This window comes from Mus caroli, chromosome 4 (genome assembly GCF_900094665.2).
Source record: "Mus caroli chromosome 4, CAROLI_EIJ_v1.1, whole genome shotgun sequence".
NCBI lineage: Eukaryota > Metazoa > Chordata > Mammalia > Rodentia > Muridae > Mus > Mus caroli.
Window position 1 is genome coordinate 77027849 of NC_034573.1, and position 27147 is coordinate 77054995.

General features: G+C 39.7%; 1 protein-coding gene across 5 annotated transcripts in view; it reads right to left on the reverse strand.

The window, feature by feature from the left end:
- Bnc2 (basonuclin 2) overlaps positions 1-27147 on the reverse strand; it is a 402776-nt gene that overhangs the window by 95737 nt on the left and 279892 nt on the right. For all 5 annotated transcript variants that reach the window (XM_029476262.1, XM_029476261.1, XM_029476260.1 and 2 more), the window contains one exon: positions 22476-22711. In XM_029476262.1, the coding sequence (XP_029332122.1) occupies positions 22476-22711 (236 nt within the window). The remainder of the gene's footprint in view (positions 1-22475; positions 22712-27147) is intronic.

The window sequence follows — 27147 nt, forward strand, 5'->3', positions numbered from 1 at the left end:
TACAGGTGCCCAAAGTTTGCAAACATCAGGGGATGACAATGCACCATGACAATTAGGTGCAGGCTTAGCATCAACAATTTCGAAAAGCTGTATCTGTTGTGGGTCATCTTAACTACACTTGTCCCTGTATTTACAGTCTGAGTCCTAACGGCAAATCATATCATATAAGACTTAAAAAATATATAATGGCACATTCCTCAAAGTATGTGATAAAGTATTTGGCACCATGTGTGAAGCCCATCAATACAACTTCCCACAGTATATGGCTGCCGAAGTGACTGAAGAGCTGAAGAAACCCGCATAAACTCCAATAGCAAGCCAGAACGCTGTTCCTCTGTGAGTGACAACTGATGGGTCAAATCGCCAGGGAACTGCAGTAGAGTTATTAATGGTGACAGGTACACTACCTGGGAGACAAGTTGAGAAGGGGGAAAGATTATTTATAAGCGAATAGTTAACAGCTGTACCTACTGCTAAGCATTACACGGGTGCCACAAACTGTAGAATTCAAATCCTGAGTTATTCAAGCACGAACAACTGCCTGTCACCCAAATGCAATGCTTCGCTACAAATTAAGGTGGGAGAGATGAGATGCTGTAACGAGGCCTCACCAAAGAAGGCCATGTCATCCCAGAGCTCAGGTATAAGGGGGAGGAAGGCTGAGATAACCGTATGGTGAATTACGTTTCTGAGTAATAATGATGAATTTGCAAGAACAGCTTTGTAATTTTTCCTGAGGGCTTTAACAAGAGAACAGATGCCAAACGCATCTTGTTTTTATCAAGAGTGAACTGGACTTGGGAATGAGGGAGATGGAAGAGTTGTCGTGTCAGAATGGCAAAATGGGAAGACAGAAAAAGGAAACTAGAGAGCCGGGTTTAAACGATTCTGGATTCATTATTACTTAAGATACTTTTTGACAAATTTTATATATGGGTAAAACTGACACCTGTCACTCTAGTCTGCTACTCTGTGACAACTTTGAACTGTAAACTCTACTTAGTAAGGGATAAGAGAACCATGTGTTAGGGAACAATAGGGAAACTCAGGAGACACAGGGAACCATGAGCTAAGAGTTCTCAACTCAACGTCTGAAAACTCAATCTACACTGAGTTAAAAATACTCAGTGGAAACAAAGATGCTCAGCGCGTATTTATGTTTCAAACCTTTATGAGTAGATTTTCCATAACCATATACATTATTATCACCTCAGAAGAGGAGCTGTTTAAATAATGGGAGATCTGACAGAAGGTGATTTTAAAGAATGACTCTAATTTTAGTAAACAAAAATTATATATTGTTAAGGAAAATAGAAATCATACAAGACAATTTCAGTAGAACAGAAGGACACCTATTTGTCCCAGTTCTCCATGAGTCATTGTTCAGAGGAAAAGGCAAGGAGTTGCAAAGACAAACTATATATATATGATTCCCCTATTTTCATAAAAAAGTAAAAAAAAAAATATTCACAACGAAAATTAGAGTCTATTCTGGTAAGTGTATTCAAGAAATCAACAAAGGTGTCTGTACATAAGATAAGTACCCCAACAACTACATGGTAGAGATATCCATGCATATGCATATATTACTCAAAACATGGTTAAGTACCTAGAACAGATGTGGCATTTTATATCTAGACAATTACTCTACATAAACATGCCAGTTACACAGGCACACTCTTCCTGAAACAATGTTTGCAAAGTTAAAACATTGGAAGCAAATTATCTCTAAATAAAGGATTAGTTAACTAAAGCATGGTATATCCACATAATGTAAAATTCTGTAAGTTACACATAATAAATGAGATCTCTACACACCAACATGAGGGCTATAGCTACTTTCTAGCTGGATCAAATAACCACAGCGTCAGTGGCTTCAAACAATAGAAGTTTATTCGCTTACAGATGTGGAAGCTTGGTGTCCATGCCAGATGTCATGTCAGCACAGTTGTATTCTGTTTGGAGGCTCATGGATGAGCCCGTTGGTAGCCGCTGACAACGTGTGCCATGAGGTACATCGCTCCATCCTCTGCCTACAATCCTGGTACCATCTTCCCCTCTAAGCAAGCCTTGTGCATGAGTCTGTCTCTAGTTTCTATCTTTCTTATAAGGATGTAAAAGAGAGTTTAGGCACCATCCAGAGAATCCTAGATACTCTACTCTGAGAGCCTTAGCCTTATAAAGGCTTGCAAAGGTCCCCTTTCCTAACAAGGTAATATTCGCTGATTCCAGAAATTTGGGATGAATATTTAGGAGTGGAACTACTTTTGGGGTGCAATACAAACTTTATGATAAATCATGAAAATGTCAGATAATAGACTAAGTATGCATGTATATGTATATACACATAGAATGAAACCATTAATTAAAATTCATAACAAGAACTAATTAGTACTATAAATAATTAAAAATAAGTGGAGGACTGTATACCAATTTATGAAAACAGTGGGAAATTCTCTACAGGAAGGGACTAGAGACAGCTTTTTCTATATGTCACAATATCACTTGAATTCCTATCTTCATCTTGTGTTACTTTTTTCAACAGAAATAAAAACACAAACTTTAAATAAAGGAAGTCTTATATACTTTAATATAAACTCAAGTTTTATCATACTGCAATCTTTACGGTGTATATTAAAGAAGATGGGCTACTCTAATCTGTATAACTATAAAACAAATTAATAATTATAAAATAAAAATTTCTATTTTTAGGCGTTACCTTCTAAGAATATTCATAAATGAAGTCTCAAAGCCTCTAAGAAACAAAAGTGTACATTCTTACGCCAATCTTCTCAAGTCTCTTACAACTGATTCATTAAAAATCCCTAAGCCCGTATCCTTTGATCTCATCCTCAAATGCACAGTTTTAAAGGGCCATTGCTGGGGTCGATTATCAGCACTCATGTACCACTGAAGGGCATTCATAATTCACACACCCCCGCCCTGACTTTAACAAGTCTTCTTGGTAGTCTGTATGAGTTTCACCCCCAGTGAGAAATTCTTTTCTTTATTGTTATATTTTAGGGAAAAATAGTAGAACTCACTATCTCTTCTCTATAGTTTCTTATTTAGCAAAATTACTCTACACAGTGAAAGTTAGTGGGGATCCTGCTGTTTCTTCCATCTAGTCAGTCGATGAGACAATGTTTGGGAGTATCTTTTCCAGACAAACACCAAATTGTGCTAAGCAGATCTGCCAAATGCAGAAGAAGCATTCCATATAAAGGAATGGAAAGCCCAGGGCAGGCGAGCATCTGTGTTCAGTTTGCTTATTCATTCACACGGGGACTTTAAATGCCTACTGTGTGGATGTTGTGCCACCACCCATGGCTTATGGTATAAACTACGTGGGTGTCTGTGAATTTGACAAGAGATATGAATTCATTAATGGCAGCCTGTTGCTCTGATATTAGACGAGCCAGCAAGCCAGGGCACGAGAAGGTACAGAAGGGAGCAAGAGTCAGACAGGTGTCCTGCAGAAGCAGCTCTGGAGGAAGGGCTGGCAGTGCCTGGTAATTATGGACATTGTTGCATTTTACCAAGAGATGTGTTTAGCAATGTGGGAATGGGGGTGGGGGGAGGTAGGCATATTACAAAACTTGCCACCCAGCTCCCATTGGCACTATCAGTTTCATATGCTCTATTAAAGATAATCAAGGGTACCCAGCCTCCCCTGAGATCAAGAGAAACAGTGATTATGAATATAATAACAGTTTTTAAAATTACCTAAATGTTTTAAAGGGAGCCTTTATTTCTGACAATATCAAACACCTGCAAGCCGGATGGGAAAAAAACAAAAACAAACTAAGAGACCACAGTAGCCTCATTTTCAAAGGCCACTCACAGCTGCCTAAGCCAACCCCCATGCCCTACCCACCTACTCCCAGTTAGTGGAGGTTAGGCATTGCTCGGGTACACTCTAAGGACTCTTTCCTTTACATACCCAAAGTCAACTGGTGCTAGGGGAGTGAAGAGAATTTCTGTTTCACACTGTGTCTTGGGAGTGGGGATAGTGTTATTCTTTAAATTATTATTTTTTAAACAAAAGCTGTCTAGAGACATTGGTTTGCGAAGCTAAGTTGTTAGTGTACAAATTTAATTGCCCTTTATACAAGCATAACTTCAGAGAGTTAGCTGTAGGTTCCATTTCAGTGAAAACAAACAAATAAGAAAAATGCTATAAAACATATGGTGTAAACCCCACTGTGTTTATTTTATGACAATAAGCATTATTTACATCAAGAACTGGTCAGAATTAATACTCAAAGGGTTATATGCAAAATATGTCCAATTTTCTTTCTAACCAAGCATATCAGCATTCTTAAATCCAGCTATAGAAACCTACCTAAGATCTTTTACATTGTCACACACACCCTGATGTATTATCACGATTTTTTTTTCAAATGTAGATAATGTCATCACTAAGCCATCATAGCTATATAACAAGAAACTTACTTCCTTTGTTCTTAAAGAAGGACTCCTGAGAAATACATCAAGGCTCTGGGAAGATGGCTGGACATGCAAGAGACAGAACACATGCTGTGCAAACAGAAGGCCCTGGGCTTAACTACCCAGCACCGTGTAGAAAGCCAGGTAATGCACACACCTCTTAACCATGGACTTGGGGCTGGAGTTAGAAGGAGACACAGGAAGAATGGCATGGTGCGTTGGCTGCCAGTCTAGCTACAAGTTCAGTGGAAGACCTTGTCACAAGAGAATATGATAGAGAGTGGTTGAAACTGGACATCTGACATGATTTACTGGCCTCTGAATAATCCCATGAACACCTATACCTGCACTTACATGGATGCACATGCACCACCCCCCAAACACACTCACACTCATGCACAAACACTTACAGCCCTCCTGTTAGCTGTGTTAGCTACATGACACTCTTTTAGTTTAATTATATTTCATTATTTTCAGTGTATACTAACAAATTTTAAAATAATTAGGGTTTTTTTGTAACAACATATGTACTACTTTGTTATCTGTACACTATTAACACAGCCTCTTAAAACTTATCCTAGATAGCTTATCCTTACTATTGGAGTTGCATTTGGGGATATTAACTCTAAAATCTATAAAGTAAGGCATCAAAATAAACAGCTTTTAATGGCACATAATAGCCAAAAATTAGAGAAACAAAAGCCATAGTTAAAAGCCAAGCAGTGAAATCCTAGCACTGTAAAGGCAGATGTAGGATGATTCTCAGTTTAAGGCTGGCCTGAACCATATTGTCAGACCCCATCATAAAAAATAAATAAATAAATAAATAAGAGTCAATCTAAAAATGTAAAAATATGAAGTATTCTTCTGCCCTTTCAATAACAGATTCTGAATTTAATTCCTATCCAAGGCCTTATATCAATAAATACCAAAATTTATAGGGCCAGGTGGTGTTTAATAATTTGAAGTGAAGTAGAATGTCTACTCAGACATAAAGCCCCTCTCTAGACTAGGCCCTGACCATAGCCCCTTGTCCCTTTTCTGCCACTAATGAGAAATGGCTTGTCGCCTCATCTACCAGGGCTGGTTCATTCCAGCCATGACAAATACCCATGGTATGTTCAGGAATTCGATATGCTGAACATCCAGAGACATCATTAAATTTTTAATTAGTAAACAAAATAATTTAAAAACCAGGGTAACGGATACATAAGACTTTTCACTTCTAATTACTTGACTGTGTTACAATTATCTGTGCTTCTGAGGTTACTGACTTCTCTTTAGGTCTGGTTTGCTGTAAACACTTGTAAGAAGCATTTATAAGCCTCGGTTGGTAAGTGAAACCTGTAGCCTCAGCATTCAGTAGGTGTGAGGCGGATCACAGGTCTGAGGTCATCCTTGGTTGCGTGGTGAGGCTGAGGCCAGCCTTCACACTCTGTGAGGCTTTCTTTCCAAGGTCCCAGAGACTCCGAGCGAAGGGCTGATCAACTGAACTTCTGCCCAATAATTAGCAAGTAACTTTCAAACCAGGCTCCTCCTTGTTGGGAAGACTCTGAGAAAGCATTTAAGCAGTGGCATTTAATCAACACACGTTTCTTCTGAGTGAGTGAGGGTTGTCTTATTTTGGACTTCAAGGCTTCACTTGAAAAACGAAGAATCATTTGACTTTTATAGTCCCATCTGTCCCCATTAGAGAACAGAAAGAATAATTTTGCTATGACAGGTTCAAAATAACTATATATTCTATTTGGATCACTTACCTTTACAAAGTCTTGTCAAAGAGTGTGATTTCTGGATTCGAAAAACACTAGATATGACAAAAGAAATACCTAGTCTGCGTCTTGTACAGAATTACCCTGCAAAGCCTTTGGAAATAAACACCAAGATTAACTCTCAGACACACAGAGGTTTTGCTCTTTATTTCTGTATATGCCTAGATTGTTCTGTTTATAACCAATTAGTAAATTATAACCATCTCAAATCTTTGTTTAAAAAAAAAAGTTATACATTGACCTATGGTGAAAAGAAGGAAAACTAAACATGAAAGGGTGAAAGAGCTCTGAACTAAGCTGGCAGGGGAAGGCAGCTTGCAGCAGGTCAATACAAATGAAGTGTAGAGGTAAATGGCTTTTGGTTAAACATATAGCATAGCTCTAGAAATGACGATCAAAAGGAATGGTCATGCTCTTAAACCTACATCTGAGTATATGTATTACATATGTGTATGTGTGTATTTGTGTGTACAAATTATACAGTATATAATATGTATTATATAATATGCAATATCCACATGTTCATTCTTTCAGTTTCTAGTTATCAACTTAAACATCATACTTTTTAACACTGTTATTTGTAAATCACCTAAATAAAAAAAGAAATACATGAAACTAACTAGGTAGCCATTCAGAAATCTTATGAATGCCAACAAGCAGAAAAAAGGCAGGGTGAATGTTACAGAGTCAAGCATGTATGTTTTACAGGGCTTCTGATAGCAGCTGGCAAATTTTTATGGCTGTGAATTTTATTAATGAGAAACAGTCTAAAAATTAACTTTTAGGACAAAGTTCTTATTACTAGCAATAGAGGTGGTTTCAATGTAACTATAAAAAAAATGTCAGACTTCTAAAACATGTTTTTCAGTCATTCAAGTCTGCTTAACACAGGCATACTTTGTGACCATCAAATGAATCGATAACTGTCTAAGTGCTTCCAAACAAAGTCCAATGGACTAAGTGCTATTACCTAAGCAGCCCTTACTCAGTGCGTGCGAATGTGTGTTCCTGGAGGATGCTCAGTCAGCTGCTCCCCGGGAGGCTTCTCTGCCATCACCAGGTTTCCTTGATCTAAGTTTCTGAAACTGACCATGGCGGGGAGAATCAATCAGGAGCAATGCAGGAATGAACCATGGAGCTGTGACCACTGCGCCTGACTTTGCTCTGTGCTTACAACATCCCATCACTGTTAACCATAAAGAACCAAGAGGAGGGCGTTCCTAAATAACTGCCGATGGTTTTCGTCCTCATTCACATGTCTTCCTTTACGCTTTCATGCTCAAGACACCATGGTATGAAACAAAATTTTATCGTGTCATTTGCTATACACAGCAGTTTATGTAGCCTGTCATTTATTTAAATGATAAAGTACAGGTTTTCCCTTCCAGAAGCAAATATGCAGTAAGCTGTTTTTGCCAAGTGCCTCTATTTTCTTTTGTAGGCAAGGTCATATAATTAAAAAGGGTTCTCCCTTTATGAATAAGGGGTATGAAGAAGCTGTGATCAAGCAAATTTCCTACTCACATAGTAGGTCAATAGCATTTATTCATTTCCACAGTAACCTGTACACGGTTTCTTCTGGAAACACACGTAACTTGCAGATGCTGAGCCATGTACAACAAAGCAACTGTCGAAGAAAGCCATTAAAGAGTTACAGTCTCTAGCCAGCAAACTTGGGAAGTAACATGACTTTTGTTTTTCAACTTTGGTCAAAACTGACACACTTCCAAATGCTAAAAAAGAAAAATAACTACAGAAACATCAGTTCTGAGAGGTAAAAAGAGGAAATTCAAACTCTGGGATCTTTTGTTCATGTATTTAAATTGCCCAAGTGTTACTAGAAGGTGAACTGAAACATTGATTGCAATTTGATCACCATCATAAAGAAAATACTACTATGTGGTGGCATATTCTGCAGTCCCAGCACCGAGGAAGCAGGAGGATTCTGAGTTGGGGGCTGGCCTGGGCCAGAAAACAGATTGTAAAAGAGAGGGATGGGTGCTATAATAAAGGCATGAATTCTAAGTAAGTAAAAGTATTCTTGAAGATTCTTTCTTATTTGACTGTTTCCAACATAATATGCCAGGTTCTCTTATGAAGTTTGCACAGATGAAGTTTACTGAAACCACAATTAAGCTACAACCTTTCAGGCTGTCTCGATTCCGACTTGAGCACCCTTGAACCCTGGAATCTGACTGTGAGCAACTTGTATCTCTTTCATCAATTGTATGCCTGCTACTCCTCCTAATGTCAGCACCATTTCTGCTTCACACACAGCGACAACTTCCAAACAGGACATCTTGGCACAGGTTATTTCCTTGTAAGCACCAGTAAGCTTCCCAAGGCTTTAGGATGACCACTGATTACAGTATTAGCCCCAAGTCATTTGTGTCCTCCCATCCCCAAGTCTGTTTCTTCAGACCAATCTTAATATCAGCTGGTCTTGTCTTTGTGACTTGACTTGTATTGACCAATAGGGTGACAATAACCAGGAAGAAAACAGATACTTTGAAGGGCTTCCACACTTCAGCCTTCCCTCTCCTGCTGTTCTGCAGAACCCTAGAACTATGCACATTTGAACAAACTATGGCTAAACCAAACACCGCAATTGCCCTAACCAACACCCTATTAGCATCTCGACACCCGAGTATGTAGGTTCAGCTGCCCTAGACCAACCAGACCTGGTCAATGTCCACTCACTGGACACGTAGAAAGTGGGAGCCCTACTCCAGTCACAGTTCTAACCCTTCCTTAAAGCTTTCAACAGACCGTTCTGTACATTTCATAGACCTTCTCATGACATCCAACATTATACAAAAGTATAAACCACGATAAAATTCAATGAACAGCTATCAATAACTTATGTGCACTTTGTTGCTACCGAGTTCTGCAAATCCCTGTCTTCAGTCCTCAAATCACTAATAAACTGAAGCGTGTAAGGCTGTACTATATTTTAGTGTGTCTTTCTAGTCTTTGGTTCTGTATTCATTTGTTTTCTCTATATTCATTTTTCTCTTCCTAAAGACAAAATAAAAACCTACTTCTCCCATCAGTCTTGCAGGTAAGCCCTGCCCACAGTATCCATTGCATTACATAAAGCTCTATTCAGATTTCATAAGCACTGCTCAGAATTCTGAGTAGTTTAAAGGGAAATTTCAGAACTCTAATCTTTCAGATAAATCTTTATGTTTTCACTCTTTTAAAGATATATTTGGTAAGTAAATAAAGAGTATTTGGTGAACATTTTCTAAGTCAGATTTTAATTCCTGTTCTATACCAAATTAGAATTGAAAATTAAAAGTTTAATTATCTAGTTCTCAATGTCTGCCCTACTAAACTGAGGTAATTACTTTTAGTATAACATCTTAGTATACATCTTTACTAAAACATGTAAATGTAGAAAGCATGTGTACATATATAGTATTGTTAATATATTAGGTTCTACCAAATTTACTAATTTATATTGCACTCATAAGTCGTATAAAATCAAAGGCCACGTTATATGACACAGAAATTTTTTTCTAAATGGAAAATATTCTTTAAAGACATTTAGAGATTTCATGTTTGATCTTATTCCTTAGATTTTCAAATACTTTAGATGGGGGAAGATTGTCATACCACTCATATATTGATTCCACAGGAAAATATGCTTTAGTTTGATAAATACTACTCTAAACCACGTATTTGAATTATAGTGATACCTATTAGACACATACTACAAAGCTGCAAAGTTAACCAATATGTATGTTCCATCTCCCTGAGGCTCAGTCAAGACAGTAAAATCACACAACCCTCACAAACCTTCCTCACTAGTCCAGTAAGTGAAGGTAAGAGGAAAGCCATGCAGATAAAACAGGAATGAAAGAATGCTCGAGAGAAATAACGTATTTTGTTACCATGTAACACCGGCATGAAATTCTGCCATCTAGACTTTCTAGAGTCATGGAAATTCATGAAGAAATACAACACAGCAATCATATTAAAAACCTAAATCTGACTAAAATAATGGAAGCCAAACTTATGACAAGACATTTGTCCATGGTATAGGGATGCATTAAACATTTGTGAAATTTTAAACTATCAGATATTCCTTAGGTCTGGGAGACCACAGCTTATCCTCAGGACGCTGTCTAGACTTTCAAAGGGATGTCCTCTGGCAAATAAATCCTAAATGAACACCCCACTCTATAGCATTCTTTGACAAAGCCCCTCCCTTTTAAGAGGAGTTCCCTCCAGTGTGCTCCTTTCAGAGCCCAGCTACTCTTTATATGGGAATAGTGTACACTAGTGCTTCCTCCACCTGGTGCCTTGTAAACCATTCATGAAGTCTGTCTGTACATCTTTGATAATTTTCATTCTCTGGGCATCAAAGTTATCCCAAAATGTGAACCTTAGAAAGTATAGTGTCTGTTTTAACAGCCTGGATCCAGGTGTAAGGTAGAACAGAGAGAAAGAAGCAGGCAAGGCAGATGGTGCTACTAAAAGTGTCTTCTCACAGTCCCTCAAATGTGAGAATCCTTCCCTTAGGAGCCACCTACAGGCACTAGACTGCCACATTTCTGATTTCATGCACATACAACTTCTCCCCAAAATAAGGTTCAGATGGACTAAAATCACACACTGAGCGAAGCAAACAAATGGAACGCAGACTACTTCCAAAGCTTATGCTTTCATATGAATGTAGACTTTAATTTAATGTCAAACATACACAAGTGGATAGGCTCAATTACTCCCCAAGTGGCACTGGCGAAAGCAACTCCACCGAGATCACCTTTTCTAAGTGAGGGACTTCACATGAGGTTTCTATGCATGGTCCTCCCTGAGCACAACAGGGTCACCTCTGAATTCTCACAGAAAAGGGAACTTTACAATAACAGTAGGTTAGGTTGACAAATCACTTAATAAGTTAAATAAGAGACAGGAAATAAATCCTTGCCTGTTAACTTGTACAATTTAATAAATAGGTGGAGATTTTCATACTAGACAGCAAAATCTAATTAAATTAAAAGAAAATAAATATCATAATTCAAAAAGTAGTGGTAGAAAGCTGTTTGTTTGACCAAGGAATCTGAGGAAGGCTTAATTCGGGGGGTTAGGGTTTGTTTGTTTGTTTGTCTGTCTGTTTTTTATACTAACCTGTCAAGCAAGTTGGAAATATGTCCGAAGACTCCATTTACATATTCATGGCTAATGTCCTTCCTAGCTATAGATCTGGCTTATGTAGCCACTACAAAACCCTGCGACTGATTCCTCTTCTCCTTTGGTGGAAGTGAGCCTCCACCACTGAAAGCTAAGCCAGGAACATGCTGCCTGGTTACCACGTGTAGACAGTAACCACTTAAGTAAGAATCTGTCAAATGAACCCATTTTCTTCAGGTTTACAAATAAGAAGGACAAGTAGAAAAGAAAAACAAAAAACCATAAAGGTAATTTTTAAAAGTGGGGGGGGGAGAAGAAATTTTTTAAAATATACTCTAAATAAAAAGCATATTAAGTTATATATTTTAAGTTAGCAATGAGCATCAGATAATTTTATTCCTAATTTGCCCCTAACTTTTCTGGGTTTACTTCTCATGTTTTAACAATGTTTACAATATCTTTATTAAAATCTAATACCAGAGTTAAAAATACTTTATTTCTCTCCGTCTTCTACCACGTAACTATTTTTATTGAATTTTTACAGTTCAAAGCTGTAACCCGACTACTGCGTGGCTAACAGAGGAATGGGGTAAATCACGCTCTTGCCCACATTTTTTTCTTTTTGTTTCAAATAAATTTCAAATAACATTAGAAATTTACATAGAAAAAAATCAATGACCACAGAAACAATGCTGCGTATGTACAGAAAATAAATCTGTTATTTAGATGGTAGATGCTTTCAATATTTTGTTAATTTAGACTCATCAGCTTGACCCGCTCGCGTCATATATGATATTTCTCCTATCATATAGAAACATGCATCTTATATGAGCATCTCAAACACCCGACCTGAGAGAGGTGTCTGCTCCGCACCACCAGAATCACCTAGGGTAATCACTTAGGGTAACTGTTTCTCAAGGCCTTAAGATAACTTCCAGTAACAAGTTCTTCCAGCCTTATTTTAGAGGACTGTTCAAAGGCTGCAGGCATAGCTGATTTAAAAAAAAGAAAAAAATGGGAGCCAAGGGGGATAATGGCTTTGCTTAATTAAAATGTAAAACTTCAGCATCTGAAACTCTGTTCTATGATTTAGAGGAAGGCTTCGGTGAGTCACGCTCTTGACAAGAGCATTCAGACTGTAGAGAAGGCTACAAAAGCGTTAATGACATTTACCCCCTAATAAGAGCTGTTCACACTTCATGGCTTTTCCTTGTTATTGCCTGGGACAGACACTAGCACCTCATTGAAAGATCAGTGCTGCAAGGGAAAAGGGCCCCCTGAGACATTGAAGACCTGAGGAAAAGCACTAAATCAGGTGATGTTACAGAGGTGACATGCCTGACTCTCAAGGGCTCTCACGCACCCTATGGCCATGGATTTGCGGCAGCTAGTACACTGCCAATGAACGCCCTCCCCCACTCCCAGCAGACAGGGCGTCCTCTTGCTATGGCTGAGGAAGTGAAAGCTAGGCAGGAAAGAAATACACTTCCTTCAGGTGCCCTGGGTCTGGCACCATCCACATGTCCTGAACGGCTTTTGGTTAATCTCCATCACTGTGCAGCTGAATGAATAACACGCTGACCTTTTCACCTAAGAAACCACACTCTGAATCCAGCAGAAAGTCGCCAGAGGATCAATGGACAGAGAGACTCATGTTTTAAAGGAATAAAGCACCCCAAGAAAGGAGAGGGAGGGAAATTTATTTATTTATTTATTTATTTATTTATTTATTTATTTATTTAAAAAAAATACCATTGTGTTGGCCACAGATTCAACTGGCCTCCCTGTCTCTGCTGTTAGAAATTGGAACCCTGATTGATTCAGAACTGAAAAGCTCCCAGTCCTGGCCCTTCAGATCTTCAAATCTGGCAGAGGCCCATGGCTACTGCGAGATAGACATTCCCTCACATGTCAATGCGTGGGACAGCAATCCCACTGCTGAGAGAGTGACGGCTGACTCAATGGAACATACTCAGCATGAACTCAGATTCTGGCAGAGATGACAGCACAGAGACAAGGAGCTCTTAATTACCCTCTCAAGAGGAATCTGAACATATCTTATTGTTCATTTAAAACTTATGACTGTGGCTGTATATTTAAAAACAAGCAAATAAATGAGTCAATTTAAGGTGCTTCTCTGACTTGCCAATTTCATGTCTTATCAACAAACTATGAATAAACAGATCTAATATGAGCCGGTACTCTGGAAACAAAGACTATTCTGTTATTTAAAGTCTGGGTTACTATGTTCAGGAGCGGTCTATGTCCCACTCTAAGGACACAGAAATGCTTATTGTTGATAGAGGCCTCCTTCAGAGCTGTACTGAGGAAAAAAAAAAAAAAAGCAGAGCATACCACAGTTTAAATTACTGCATTTGCTTAACACTAATTTTTAACACAAAACAAGAAAAATCCACAGTAGGGGAAACATATTAAAATAAAAATAGAAAATACAAAACCACATTATTCATAGTAACTAGAAAGCTGCCACTGACACTGTTATTATGGCTTTGTGAGAGAAAAGTACAGAAGAATAAAGAAACACAGAAAGAAGCACTGGCTCTCCGAGTCAAACAAGCATGCTGTTCTGGGTTCTCTATATAAGCATCACACAGGAAACAGAGGATGAATTCTGGATGTGAACACCCCCCACCCCCAGCAGTGGCCATTCTCTTGCCGGCTCTCTGCTTTCTATTTTGGCGTCATCCAAGACAATCCATTGCTGTAATGTATACTTATCACTGTGTCACCTTCTCTCCTAGTCCACTAGCTTAAGTCTCCTTTTTGCAAAGGAAGAGAAAGTGCCAGAGGGAGGGTGGACAAGAGTAAACATAACCACTCCATCGCCACCAACACCTCCTAGATGATAATAGGACCACTGTGGTAGGGTAACTATTTACAAAGTCCCAGGGTATAAAAAATAAAAAAACAAATTCTGGGTTAGTGAGCCATTAGAATCATATCCCTTAGAAAGAGGTAGTTAGGGGGAAAAGAAGAAAGCGAGGAAGCAGGAAGGGCTGATACGGAAGCATCACACATATCAAAATCCAAGCCCACAGACCCCACGCTCAGAGTCTACAGCCAAGTGAAACCAACTCCCCAATAAACTTAAGTCATTATCTCTCTCAAACACAGCCTTCCTCCTGTATGCTAAAAACAAACAAGCAAACAAACAAACAAAAAGCTTGTCCCATGCTTTCCATGGAGTAACAGTACACTTCTTTTTCCTAAGAATTGCCTATTTCAACAGGTCTCCACAGACTGATTCCGTTTGGCAGGGGTCACTCTGACTCTATTAGTAAATGGATTGGCACACACTGTGTCTTCCAATCACTGCCAGCATTACGTGTGCCAATACCATACACGAATCAAACAAATGCATCTATAGCTATGTTTGTCTCGTCTGTGTGGGCTTAGTCAGAGCTTCTAGAAGCCTCTGTACATCTTCCCCTCATTCCTACCGCTCTCCGCCCTTCACAATTTCACACATGAGCGTTAGAGATGAGAGGCACAGAAAAACAGTAGAGCCTGGTTATAAAAACCTCCTCCCACCTCACTGTGAGTCAAAGCACCTATTCCTTCACTAAACTGAGGAAAACATAGGAAAAGGACAGAATGGCACGAATAAAATCTATGGCAAAGTAGAACTGTGAGATGTGAGGTTCTCGAAACCTAAGAGGTAGAGTCAGGGACTAAAGACTGGCCTGCCTATGGAAGTACATTTGTTGAGCTTTGCTATGAATTTATAACGCTACATCTGTTGATCCTAAAAACTTTTTTCAAAGTAGGTTGTCACCAAGAAAATGAGACTTATGAACAGGTCAGTTTGGCATAGTTAGAAACTAATTGGGGGGCTGGCTTGAGGTTTAACCCCACAGTTCAGGAGCTGTCTGCTTGAAATTCAATGAAGAATGTATAGGAGTGATACTCCAGAGACAACAGTTTGATCAATAACATCTAAAAGCAATGCAGGCTGTTGGGGCGGTGGTGTGCACACCTGCAATCCCAGCACTAGGGAGGCAGAGGCTGGGAGATGGGAGTTGAAGTCCAGTTTGGTCTACGGGGTCTCCATGAACAATGACAATGACAACAAAGAATATGCCTTCCAGTATACCTGAGTTGTTCCTTATCAAATGTAACTCGTCAAGGAAAAGTGGATTAACTCTGCTTCTTCTGATGAGTTCAGAAGCCCCTTTCTTTGTTCTACACACACGGGCCCTATTCCTGATCACTGCATTCCGCCTCAGAGTCTGGTGAGCTATCTGGTGAGGTACTCGGCTCTGTGATACAAGGGCAAGAGCGTCTTCGTTTTAGCTCCGAGTGCTAAACACCAAGCTGCGTTATGTCTGAGGACTTTGTTTTCATTACTGTTCGAATAGTCAGAGCTTTGCCAGGGGATTCAAAATCCCTGTACTCAACTTCCAGCTCCAAGCCTAAGGCCTTTAGCCATGCTAACTTTAAAACGAGGGATAATAGTCTCCCAAACTATCTCTTTAATAGGGAGGCTAGGAGGATTGCCAGGATAAAGTTTGTAGATGGCTCAGGCACTGTGAAAAAAAACCCAAAGGATTGAAACATAGGGTATTGCCCCAAATCACCGACCTTGTACCTGTCCTTGCTAGAAAGAGAGGGTTCCTGCTCACTAAAGCTGTGTCCCCTCTCTCTGAGAAACTCACACATTGGTGACAGGATACAAAGATAACTTTCTCATGAACCATGGTGATCATCCTATCTTTACCTAGGATCATATCATCCCTCCTTTAAGTCCTTTGCAATTCTCTTAGTTTTCATCAAATAACTTCCTTCCCATCATTTGATCAGGGCTGCCTTGCTCACTGCCTCGTGGGCTTTAGGAAAGACCCACGAGGTGGCCTCTACATAGCAATTAACTGATTAAAAGGTTACTTAAATGAACTACAGATAGGTGCTTTCTTCTTTATGCTTCTGGAATTCCCTAAAAGATTGTGAGGCTAGTTAATACTCATTTTAAAATCTGCCCATTTTGTTTTCTAGAGCTGGAAAATGAACCTCAAGGCCTTGTACATGCTAGGCAAGGGCTAGGCAAGTGCTCTATCGCTGAGCTGCACCCTGACCGGTAACTTTTATTTCATACAAAAGCCTGCTCTAATGATTTCTAACAAGTTTCACTTATTCTGCCACAGGGACTGGAAGAGTTGATGAAACAGGGATACCAAAAAGCGGTAAAAGCCATGTCCTACAGAATAAATTGTTTCTTTCAAAAGGCACACATGTGAACACATACAACATAATAGTTATTAATAAAGTATGCCATGGACTAGTTATGGTGTGAGATATTTAAATATAATTTCATTTTATTACATGATTTATAGATGAAGAAAGTGATATTTGGATGATACATCTGTGTTAGGTAACAGCTGTCAAAGGTGACACCAAGCTTGTCCAACTGTAGAGTCCAGTGTCTGTCACTATTCTCTTCTGCTCTCCTTTATATTCAAATATGTTCAAATGCCTCAGCATGTGTGTGTGTGTGTGGTCATGTGCATGTGGTTTATTTACAACAGAGAAGTTGCTACCTTTGTGTCTGAATGGCTAAAAGGATGACATTCTGCTCTAAGGGGGATAGTGAAATCTAGAATCCCAGAATTCTATGGCTGTTGGTGGTGCACGCCTTTAATCCCAGCACTTGGGAGGTAAAGGCAGGCAGATCTCTGAGTTTGAGGACAGTCTGGTCTACAGAGCAACTTCTATGACAGTCAGGGCTAGACATGAAAACCCTGTCTCAAAAAAAAAAAAAAAAAGAGAGAGAGAGAGAAAGAGCTCCAGAATTCAAGGCTATTTTATGAACTAAAGTGAGCAGGTAGGCAATAGGTTATAATTGATCATCATCTTCCACCATCATATTAGCAGTTGTTGTTGGCTATATTGAGTAGCCCTTCACATACACTTTTATTTTCACCTCAAAGCTGTGAGGTACTATTATTAGGCTGTTTTACAGGTGAGAGACTCATGTTAAATAAAGGCAAAGGCTGAATTTCATACTCCTGGTAAGACAGTAAGCCAGGGACCTGCCTTCCCACACAGAACCCTGGGAACTCAGCATGTGTGCTGAAAGGGGAACAAGAGATTTGTGGTTGTGAACGTCAGGAAGCTTGTTATACACTACTGTGCCAATTTGAAGTTCTTGTGATCACAGAAAAGCCATAGAGCCCATACAGACTTGGATGCATCAAGTGTTAATTCTCTGAAAGTAACTACAAGAGGGGTGGATAGGGATTCAGAAACAAACTTGTGAATCTACTTCTCATGGGGTAATATAAATGTGTTTGCTTGATATTGACATTTCCTACCACACAAATACCAGAATGTGTTTCTCTTGCATAGGCCTTTGGCTAGGCAGCCTGAAGCCTTTCCTTCTTCTGACCTGCAGAGGCACATCTGTATCTGTTGTTGTCTATTCCTACAAAGTCAGAAGAAATGCTAAGGATCCTCTGGCCAAATGAAATTACTGGATATTGCATGAGTTCTGTAGTAAAATATCATGCTAGTCTAAGTTTAAGAATATTTCTTTGTAACTGATATGCATTGAGTGAATGTGTAGTACTTACAGTAATGGTAAGAGAGACATTTAACAGCTGACTGTATTTAAACTGTGGTATGAGCCTGAAGCGAACAGTTGTGAAATAAAAATAACACCAGAAAAAGAAGGGCTCTATTGGTTTAGCTAGTACTGGCGAAAACTGGATTTCATCTTTATTCCTGTACAAAAAAAATTACCCACACAGACAGAACACTAGGGATTTGCAGGCAGTGAAACCCTTCCTATGTGGATCCTATGCCAAGTGTGTTCCAGAACTGAACTATTTGGATGAACCTGACAAAAAAAGTTAGGCATTAGCAAGGACTGGGGAAAGCTACTTACCTGTGTTTTCAAGTCGACTCCCTTTCAAAGTCCTCAGAGCTTTTATTATGCTAATATGTACCATGAAAAGCTCAGAGAGGAATCCAGCCCGTGTTTTCTCCCACATTGAAAGCTAGACTTCTCACACTGATGATGGCCTGAGAAGTGCTAGAACCATGTGGCCCAGGTTACTTGCAGTGTGCATCACTGAGCCTCTGACACCCTGGCTGCTGACACTCTGCTAATTACTCAGAAAGACTGAACTGGTTCTTAGAATTCTGGAAGGACTCGCTTACAAGTGGGGAGTTTTCCAAAGACAGGACAGAACACGCACCCAGGCCAGTTAGCTACATGTTTGAGCTAAAGAGAGGCTACGTGAAAAATTTATTTTTAAATGACTACATTCAGTGATGATAAGTCAGAAACAGAAAGGAAATGAGACTGGGACAAGAGTGCAGGCATAAGAGTGCAGGTCACTGTTTTTATTGATTGTGAATAAATGTGTCTATAGAGGATGTCCTGAAGTAATAATAATTATTATTCTTTGATTGCAGAAAATATAGGCTCCTTTGAATTTATATTTGAGCATTTAAGTGACTATTCCCACCTTACTTTTCTGGAATGCAATCTGGCTCTCCTTTCTGAATGAAGACTTTAGCAACTACGCCAGAGACCACTGGGATTTTCACGTCTAGGAGATGACCCACCTTCTTACGTGGTTGTGGTCCAATTTATGCTATTCATTTTACACTCAACTGGCTAGACATATGCCACCCTAGTGTGTTCCCTGAAGCTTTTCAATGACTGTGTGGCTTTCCTATCATGTCCCCTTTTCTCTGAACATCATATACAAATGATAGCTTTCTTGAATTCCGGATGACCTCTTCTTCCCCTGCAACCATACACTCCCGGTTTGAAAAACAGATGACATATTCTCTTCCACTTTCAAAACTCTTGCTAAAGGTAGAAGTATCTGGATATAGATAAAGAATGGAGGTTTGGGCCCAGAGGGACTTAGATTAATATCCTGGCTTGACCAGTTCAACTTACCGTACATCTTTATTTGCCGGGTAACACAATCTATAGCCAACTGCTAACCAAGTCAATATGTGGTAAGACTAACAGCCACCCTAACTTGCCTTGATAATTACTCTCCTTTAACTGACATAATATTCAATATACTGTTGTTGAGAGCAATAATGCTAAAATTGATGCCTTGAGGGCTACAAGACAATTGGGTTTTCGCCAGATAAAATGACTTGTACACTAATGGTGCGTTATAGGCTTCTCCGGCTCTCAGATGAACAGTTTATAGTCTACCTGTACAAAAAAGGTTACATGTAATTATTTTCAAAGTCATTTGTGCATACCTTATCATTACCACACATAAGTCTAAAGACTAGTCAGTAATCAAGAACAACTTTTAAAAGGGGGGGGGGTGCTTTCATAGCTCAACTTCCTTTGTCTTTTACAAAATGAATATTTTCTCAGAAAGTATCCTCTAAGGTTTGTGACCTACAACCTTTTGCTTCTATTCTAGCCCTAGAACTGTTTTACACAGAACAAGTATACGATAAATGTTAAACGACAGAAAGTGCCATTTAAAGAAAATCAATACTACATCAATTCTATCAATAAAAGAAGACAGAAACTAAGCTGAGAGTTCCTCTAATATGCAAAATCTATAATTTTTCTGAAAATATCAATTCTAGACTCCGAGAAATGATAATTTAAAATTTCAGATTTGACAACATTTACATTAATGAAAATTAACTATAATTATATTAAAATGGCAATATATGTAGCATTTTTATGTAGCATTTCCCTTCCCAATAAGAGAATTTCTATATATTGGTTTGAGGCTTTTTGCTGTCTTCTAACTTAGACACTTGTCTTGCAATTATATCTCATACAAAATGAAATCTACAATATATTTGAAAGATGGATATTTTCTATCCTGTTGAGACATAATAAAATCTTGGGAAAATTCATACCTAAATAATTATTTTATATTTTTATGAAATCTCTGGTCAAATCAGAACAGTATAAAACAGCACTGTCATAAAGTTGTCTATTAACTAACATGAAAATGTGACAGGGATCACTACAGAGTGGTCATGATGGCGAACCAGTACAGCCATGCACATATCTACTAGGTGGAAGTCCCCGTGTTGAAATACAGCATTGATGGCAGCAGCAAGCATCACAGTGGAACCAGTGAAGATGCTATCTGATAGGTTTTGAATAAAGGAAAACAGCTAAGCTAACAACTCTAGGGAGACACCTGTAAGAGGGTTTTTGGTTGGTTAGTTTTATTTTGTTTATTTCTTGTAGGGGGAAAAAATCCAAAAAAAAAAAAAAAATGTTAACAGTCACGTGGCAAGTGCTCCAGAGAGATCTGGTACTCCAAAGGTCTTGGAGCCAGGCTAAGCAGGGATGGGGAAAATGGTCCCACATGGTCTTCATCCTGGATCGCGCATCCCTTCATATTCCCTGGCTCTTATGACTCATCCACCCACTTACCTCACTGACATGGTCATACATGAGGCATGTGAGAGAAGATGTGACATACTACTTAAAACCGTGGTGTTAAGAGTGAGACTGTCTCCTACGGGTTTGTCCATTTAAACATGTGGGGTCCAGTTGGCGGTGCTGTCTAGGGAAGTTTTGGAAGTGTGGCCTTGCTGGGGAATATCCACAAGAGGTAGGCTTCAAGAGTTTAAAGACTCCTGCCATTTCTGTTTTCTCTCTCTGTTTCATGTTTGTGTTTAAGACTTGACCATTCAGCTATCCATCCCTTCCGCCATGTGTTCTACCTTCTGTCTCTGCCTTTCAAGATGTGCATCCACTGATATTATAAGCCAAGATAAAGCCTTCTGCAAGCTGCCTTGGTCATAAGGTTTTCCCATAGCCACAAAAAAGAAAGTAATATGAACTAAAAATGATGCATATAATTATTGTCACCCTTGGTTCATGCTCTGAGAGACAAAACTTTCATAATTCTCAGGCTGAGGCTCGTACTATACTAAGAATTGTCCCATCATGGAAGAGACAGGCCTTTGCACATCTTTTTCTACTTTTATTCACTATGCTACTGCTGGTAGCATACCATCTGTCGCCACTGGTGTGCAGAAGAGCCATGTAAAAGAATGACATGGATTTGTATGTCCTCATCCCAGATTAAAACATGGGGATACAGGAGCATCCCCACTCAGTAGAGTCTCCGTATAATATGTGTATTTGGCAGCTGAGGATTTACATTTTACAGGGCATGGTTCAGATCATAAATATCAGTTATATCTAAGGTACTCCACAGGGCTGGCACAGCCATAAACATTTTTCTTTCCAAGAGGTCAGCTCTGGAAATATCTCCATAGGAACCTTCAAGAAAGACTTAAGATTCTACCTTCCCCAACTGACATTTCCTTCAATATAACTTAGTCTTGCATCATCCAGATTTTGGTTCCTGGGGTCTCTCAACATATTTTCTCAACAGTTACCTCTCAAAGTTACAGGGAGACAGATAAGATATAAAAAATAATATCAAAGGCAAAATGACATGGCCTAGCACCAAAAAGGCAATGAGAGACGGGATGTTGATGATAGGGTGGAGGCTATACATTTCCCAGATAAATCCAGAAGCCCTGCCACATTAGCAGTGACACTGATACAAGGAGGGGCTCCAGGATATAGAATGGCCAAACCTACATCCACATGTACATTTTCCAGGGCTCCAAGCTTCTGAAGCTACAGCATGAGCTTTCGCAAGATATACAGAGATATAGTTCATGTACGTTACAGTTCTTCCCTTGGTTTGGGTGAAGATACAATAAAGCTCGAGGGTTCACAGCATTCAAGGGGACCTTGTCTCCTGGGCATGAGAAAAACCTTCATAAACCCAGATGGAGAGTCATGTCAGATTTTCAAAACTCATTCCTCATCTCAGATATAGTAAGGCTTACAGAGGGAAATAAGACAGCTACTTGGAGGGAAAGAGTTGAATTCAAAGGTGCACATGAAGCAACACTCGTCAACTGGCTACTTTTCCCTTCAACTACATGCTCCAAAGGCCTGACAGTAGCCTACAGACAGCACTCTCCTTGTTCCATCTCCCAGATCTGAGGAGAGTACACCTCTCTGGCTGTGTGAGATAAAGAAGCAAACCAGAGGTAGCCACAGTTCTCATTGAACCCACCAAGAGTTGGCCCAGATGCAGTGCTCAAATCCTTTCCTACCTGAAGGATGTATCCTCGGACATAGTCCCTCAGGGTCCAGCCCAAGCCGTGTAGTATGTGCAGCACTTCCTCTTGCTTCAGGACACTGAAGAGCCGGTCTAGCAGTATCTTTAGCCGCACAGGCACTGCCTGCGTCCCGTAGAGCATCAGGCTGCTGATGTCAAACACCACGTTGGACTGCACAATCTCCACTTGAGTGGGGTGGTACAGGTGCTGTGTGCTGAGTTTATCCAAGGCTGTGGTCATCCCACCGATGTCCCAGGGAAGGGGTGGGATAAACAGACAGAAAGGACAAGAAAAAATTAGGAACTTTATTAGACATTGTCCAGGCTCCATTTTGACAGCTTATCACCATAGATATTTAAGCAAGAGCTCTCACGTCCTTTCTTGGCATACTAATGACTTAGGATTTATAAATCACAGACAATGTCAGATAAAATATTTGACTTATAGAAAGAAAGTCACTAAGGGTTTTTTTCTTAGTGATTGTGGCTTTTTCTAAAAACATGACTAATTCATTTGCTAAGTAAACGCTAGCTCAAGTTATCATAGTGCCTTCTATTCTTCTACACAAAACACAGAAACCCAAATTCACACTGTAAAACAGGCTCTACATTACCCTGTAAGCAAGGTATGCTGGCACATACCTATAATATCAGTACTGGTAGAGGAATGTGTCCTAGGCCAGCATGGACTATGTAGAGAGACTCACCTTTAAAACAGAAAAAAAAAAAACCCTCGACTCTGCTAACACCCTCGGATTTCCTAACCAATTGAAAGAAGAGGAAGGACATCTTTTAAGTCATAGGGTAAAAGGCCTCATTCAAACCTGGCGAGGTGAAGACCGTATACTTGTAATCTTAGTGCTCAGGAACTGATAAAGAGAATTCAAGCCCAGCCTGGGCTACATAGAAAAGTCATCAACAAAGACAACCACAATCAGAACCTTATTCAGAAAGAATGAGGAAAGTGGACGCTTTGTGTGAAAGGCTGAAGATTACCACTCAAATTACCAAAGGGAAATTTTTCTGAAACTTTAGTTCTCCCAAGTTCTCTCCTGTTTGCCTGTGGGATCGTTGTTGTCTTCACCAGCTTGATGCCTGGAAGTTACTTAGTTACTTCTGTTCAGAGTTCTTCCAAGGGTGTCAGATGAAACTAAAAACAAGTGACTACAACAGGGAGTTTCTGTGATTTTAGCTAATGGAATCATCTCCTGGAGAAAGCCGAGGATGGATGGGCAATGTTAAGAGTAAATACTTTGCACATTTTGGAACTGTCTTCTCCTCACCTCTACAAAATGCATCACTCCTCTAATGCTAAAAGCCCTAAGATAAGATCATAAGGTTTATTTCCCATCCATATCTGAATTACTGGGAACCCAACTGCTTAGAGCACAAAGGATGAGCCCCCAGCTTCTCCACTGTCGATGAAGGTGATATAAGTCTCAGCCACTGGGCTCAGGAGATTCAGCAAAATTCAAGAGATGGTTCCAAAAAGGCTCCCAGAACTCCTCAAAAGGATGGAAAGGGTGTTGCAATTAACTGTCAGAACTATATACATATGCCCTAGAGAGTGCAAACACTGTAAGCCAGGGAGATAGTCATCTAGCCTCCCAAGTCAGGCAAATAGGTTCAGACAATGTTCTGCCTGAAGTCATAGCCACATCTGAGAATACCCAAGGTTCCTGCAGACGCTAAGCTACTGAGCAGCCTGTATCAAATGCTTTCTCCCTAACACTTTACCCCACAGCAGTATTGCCAACAGCCCAAAGACAAGCTGAACAACCCCGACTCAAACACACCAAACACTGCTACATACCAATGGAGAGATTCAAAGGAGCATGTACACGGAGGGTTTTTCTTTTTTTTTTTTTTTTTTTAAGTATTTCTAATGTATTTTTTAGGGCTCCTCCTCCACTCTCATTTCTTCCTGACTTGAAGCCACCAGAGAGTTCATGTACTCTTGATAAATTGCTTTCTTACATCCACAGTGTAAAGGCCCTTATCATTTACCCGCTGGCTTCATTCAACACATTTACTCCCAGGAATACTTTGTCAAAGAGTTCGGGTTTCCCCATACTTCATTTCTTGCAGCTGATTTGTCTGATCTCTCCTATTCTGGTGGTTAAGTCAACTTTGAATAAATAGCTTTAAAAATTAATTTAACGTTTGGGAAAGATAAGGGTTCCACAAGCTTGCAGATTGAAGTCAGCTCTCACTCCACAGGGCATTTAGGCTGCGGAAGGCAGGAGAGGGGTGTTACTATCTTGTTCTTCAAACTCAGTTTGACTATGCAGCCTTGTGATGAGCAGCGGATCCACTTGGAGCCCCGAGTTAGAAGTGGGAGAAGGGGAAACCTGCCCCTCCTCCTCTTCCCTTCCTCAGCCCTCCCAAAGCCCCACCCAACAAGCCTGTTTGCTCTCTGACCACAACAAATGAGTAGCTGAAAGGATCACAGAGAAACAGTAGGACAGGGAGGAATCCTGGATTGGATGCATGGGGTTTGACACTCTGCATGTCTGCAAAGTGGATGCAGACTCACGTTCTCGGTAGCCGACAGGAAGTGCTATCCCATCTTCCGAGGCATTGAGAAGCTAAGAGTCTGGTGGTTTCAAAGAGAAAGAACCTGAGTGAGCAAAGGGTGGGAGAGGACAGGGGTTTTCAGGTAACGGGAAAAGCATGAATAAAATATCTAATTCAAAATTTTTCCCTCTAAACTCCTTTTATACCCAGACAGGAGATATAAGGATGTTTCCTGATGCTTATTTAATTAATTTTTTTTAACATTTATTTTTTGTGAGTATGCACATCTACCACCGTGATCATGGAGTGGTCAGAATATGGCTAATAGGAGTTTTCTTCTACCAGGAGGGTCCTGAAGACTGGACTAAGTTCATTATCAGGACTGGCGGCAAGCACGTTTACCGCCGTAACTATCTCAATGGTTTATGATCATTCTATACAAACGTGTCATATATAAAGAAGTAAGAACAGTGTGACAAAGCATATGTACAACAGGGCTCGACAATGTATTCTACAAGGACATGATATTTAGTAACTAGTTTGTAAGGTACAACTTTTCTTTAACAATTAGTCACTTATACATTAGCATATGGAAGGACAGTGTGTGTGTGTGTGTGTGTGTGCCCCAGTAAAACTTGATTTACACAGATACGCATAGGCCCAGCTTCAGATCCTAGTGCAGAGGATGTTTGTGCTAGTAAGTGCTAGTAAGTTAGTAGTAGTAGTAACAACAAAGTCCAAGTAGGCCACAAAGAAAAGACTCTCAAGAGTGTCAGAGATGAGCCGTAGGTGAGGATGTGGAATGTAAACAGCGTGGCTTGAGGCCATGATTTCAGCCTGAATGCAGCATCGAAGATAGATAATCATCCTATGTTAATGACTGGCCTGGTATAGGCTCTACACTCTACCAGGGAAGTTTGTTTTATAGTTCCAGTCTGTAGGGAGTCACCAAAGAGTTTGCTCAGAGACAGCGTTTAAGTAGCCCTAGCTGCCTTGGAACCTTCTGTGTTAGGCCAAGCTGGTCTCCAGCTCTGAGATCTGCCTGTCTCTGACTCCTGAATTCTGGTATAAAAGTTTTACACAACCACACACAGCTAGATTAATAATTTTTTATAACATTTAGAGAAATAAAAATTAAGATGTCTGGTCTTTTAACTGACATAAAATGTGTGACCCAGAGCCAGGCTCTGCTGAATTCCACGATCTGTTAAACTGTGGGAGGATTCAGGCCTAACTCCTGAATGGTGAGATTCGTGAGCGAGGCCATCAAGGACAAGCCTGTCTGTCCTAGTCCCTGTCCACAACAAGGTGGAATGATGGATTGTAAGATCAGATTCTGGGTTTTAGTTACAACTAGTGGGAATTCTCTTTTTCTCTGAATTTGTGGCTGGCAAAAGTGCTAATAAATGGGAATCATGAGTTGAATGAGTTGGACAATATCATACTCTGTAAAAGACCACATGCTGGTAATAATGATACGCTTGAGACCACGAATGTATCATCCTTAAAACTTTTGGCTGCAAGAGTGCAATAATCAATCATCAATCAATCAATTACTTACTTTCTCTCAATCTCTATTTCTCCATCTCTCAAATAGAATCTTAAAATTAAGGTCAGAAATTCTGTTTCCAATCCATATCTCAATTACTGTTTGGAAATCTAGTCACTGATTCAACTACATTTTGGGGAACACCACCAGGTAGATACCAAGTAATTTCAAATTTACTGCCTGGTTCAACTAAAGGTATATCCCCCCAGTCCAAATAAAATTCATAATTACTGCCATGTCTGGAATGAGAAATGTTCTAAAGAACATTTTATAAATGCACAGAGTGATGTCTTCAGCAATATTAGTAAAGAAAAATAATCATAGGAGAGACAAGCAAACAGGGAAACGACCATTTAAGCACTTACTGAATGTCCTGTGTCATTCTAGGGCTCATTTCATTTCATTTTAAAATTAGAAATACATCATGTTACAATGATCATATCTCCTAAGATCACAGGCTCAGTAGAATTTGGTTACCAACCAAAAGGAGCCATTCAGTAACTTCACCCTGGAAAACTCTGCTTCTAAATGTTCAGATAAACAGTCAATAAGAAGTGTGTAAGTCCTTATCATGTTGGACGCCCCTAACTTCCAGCAATCT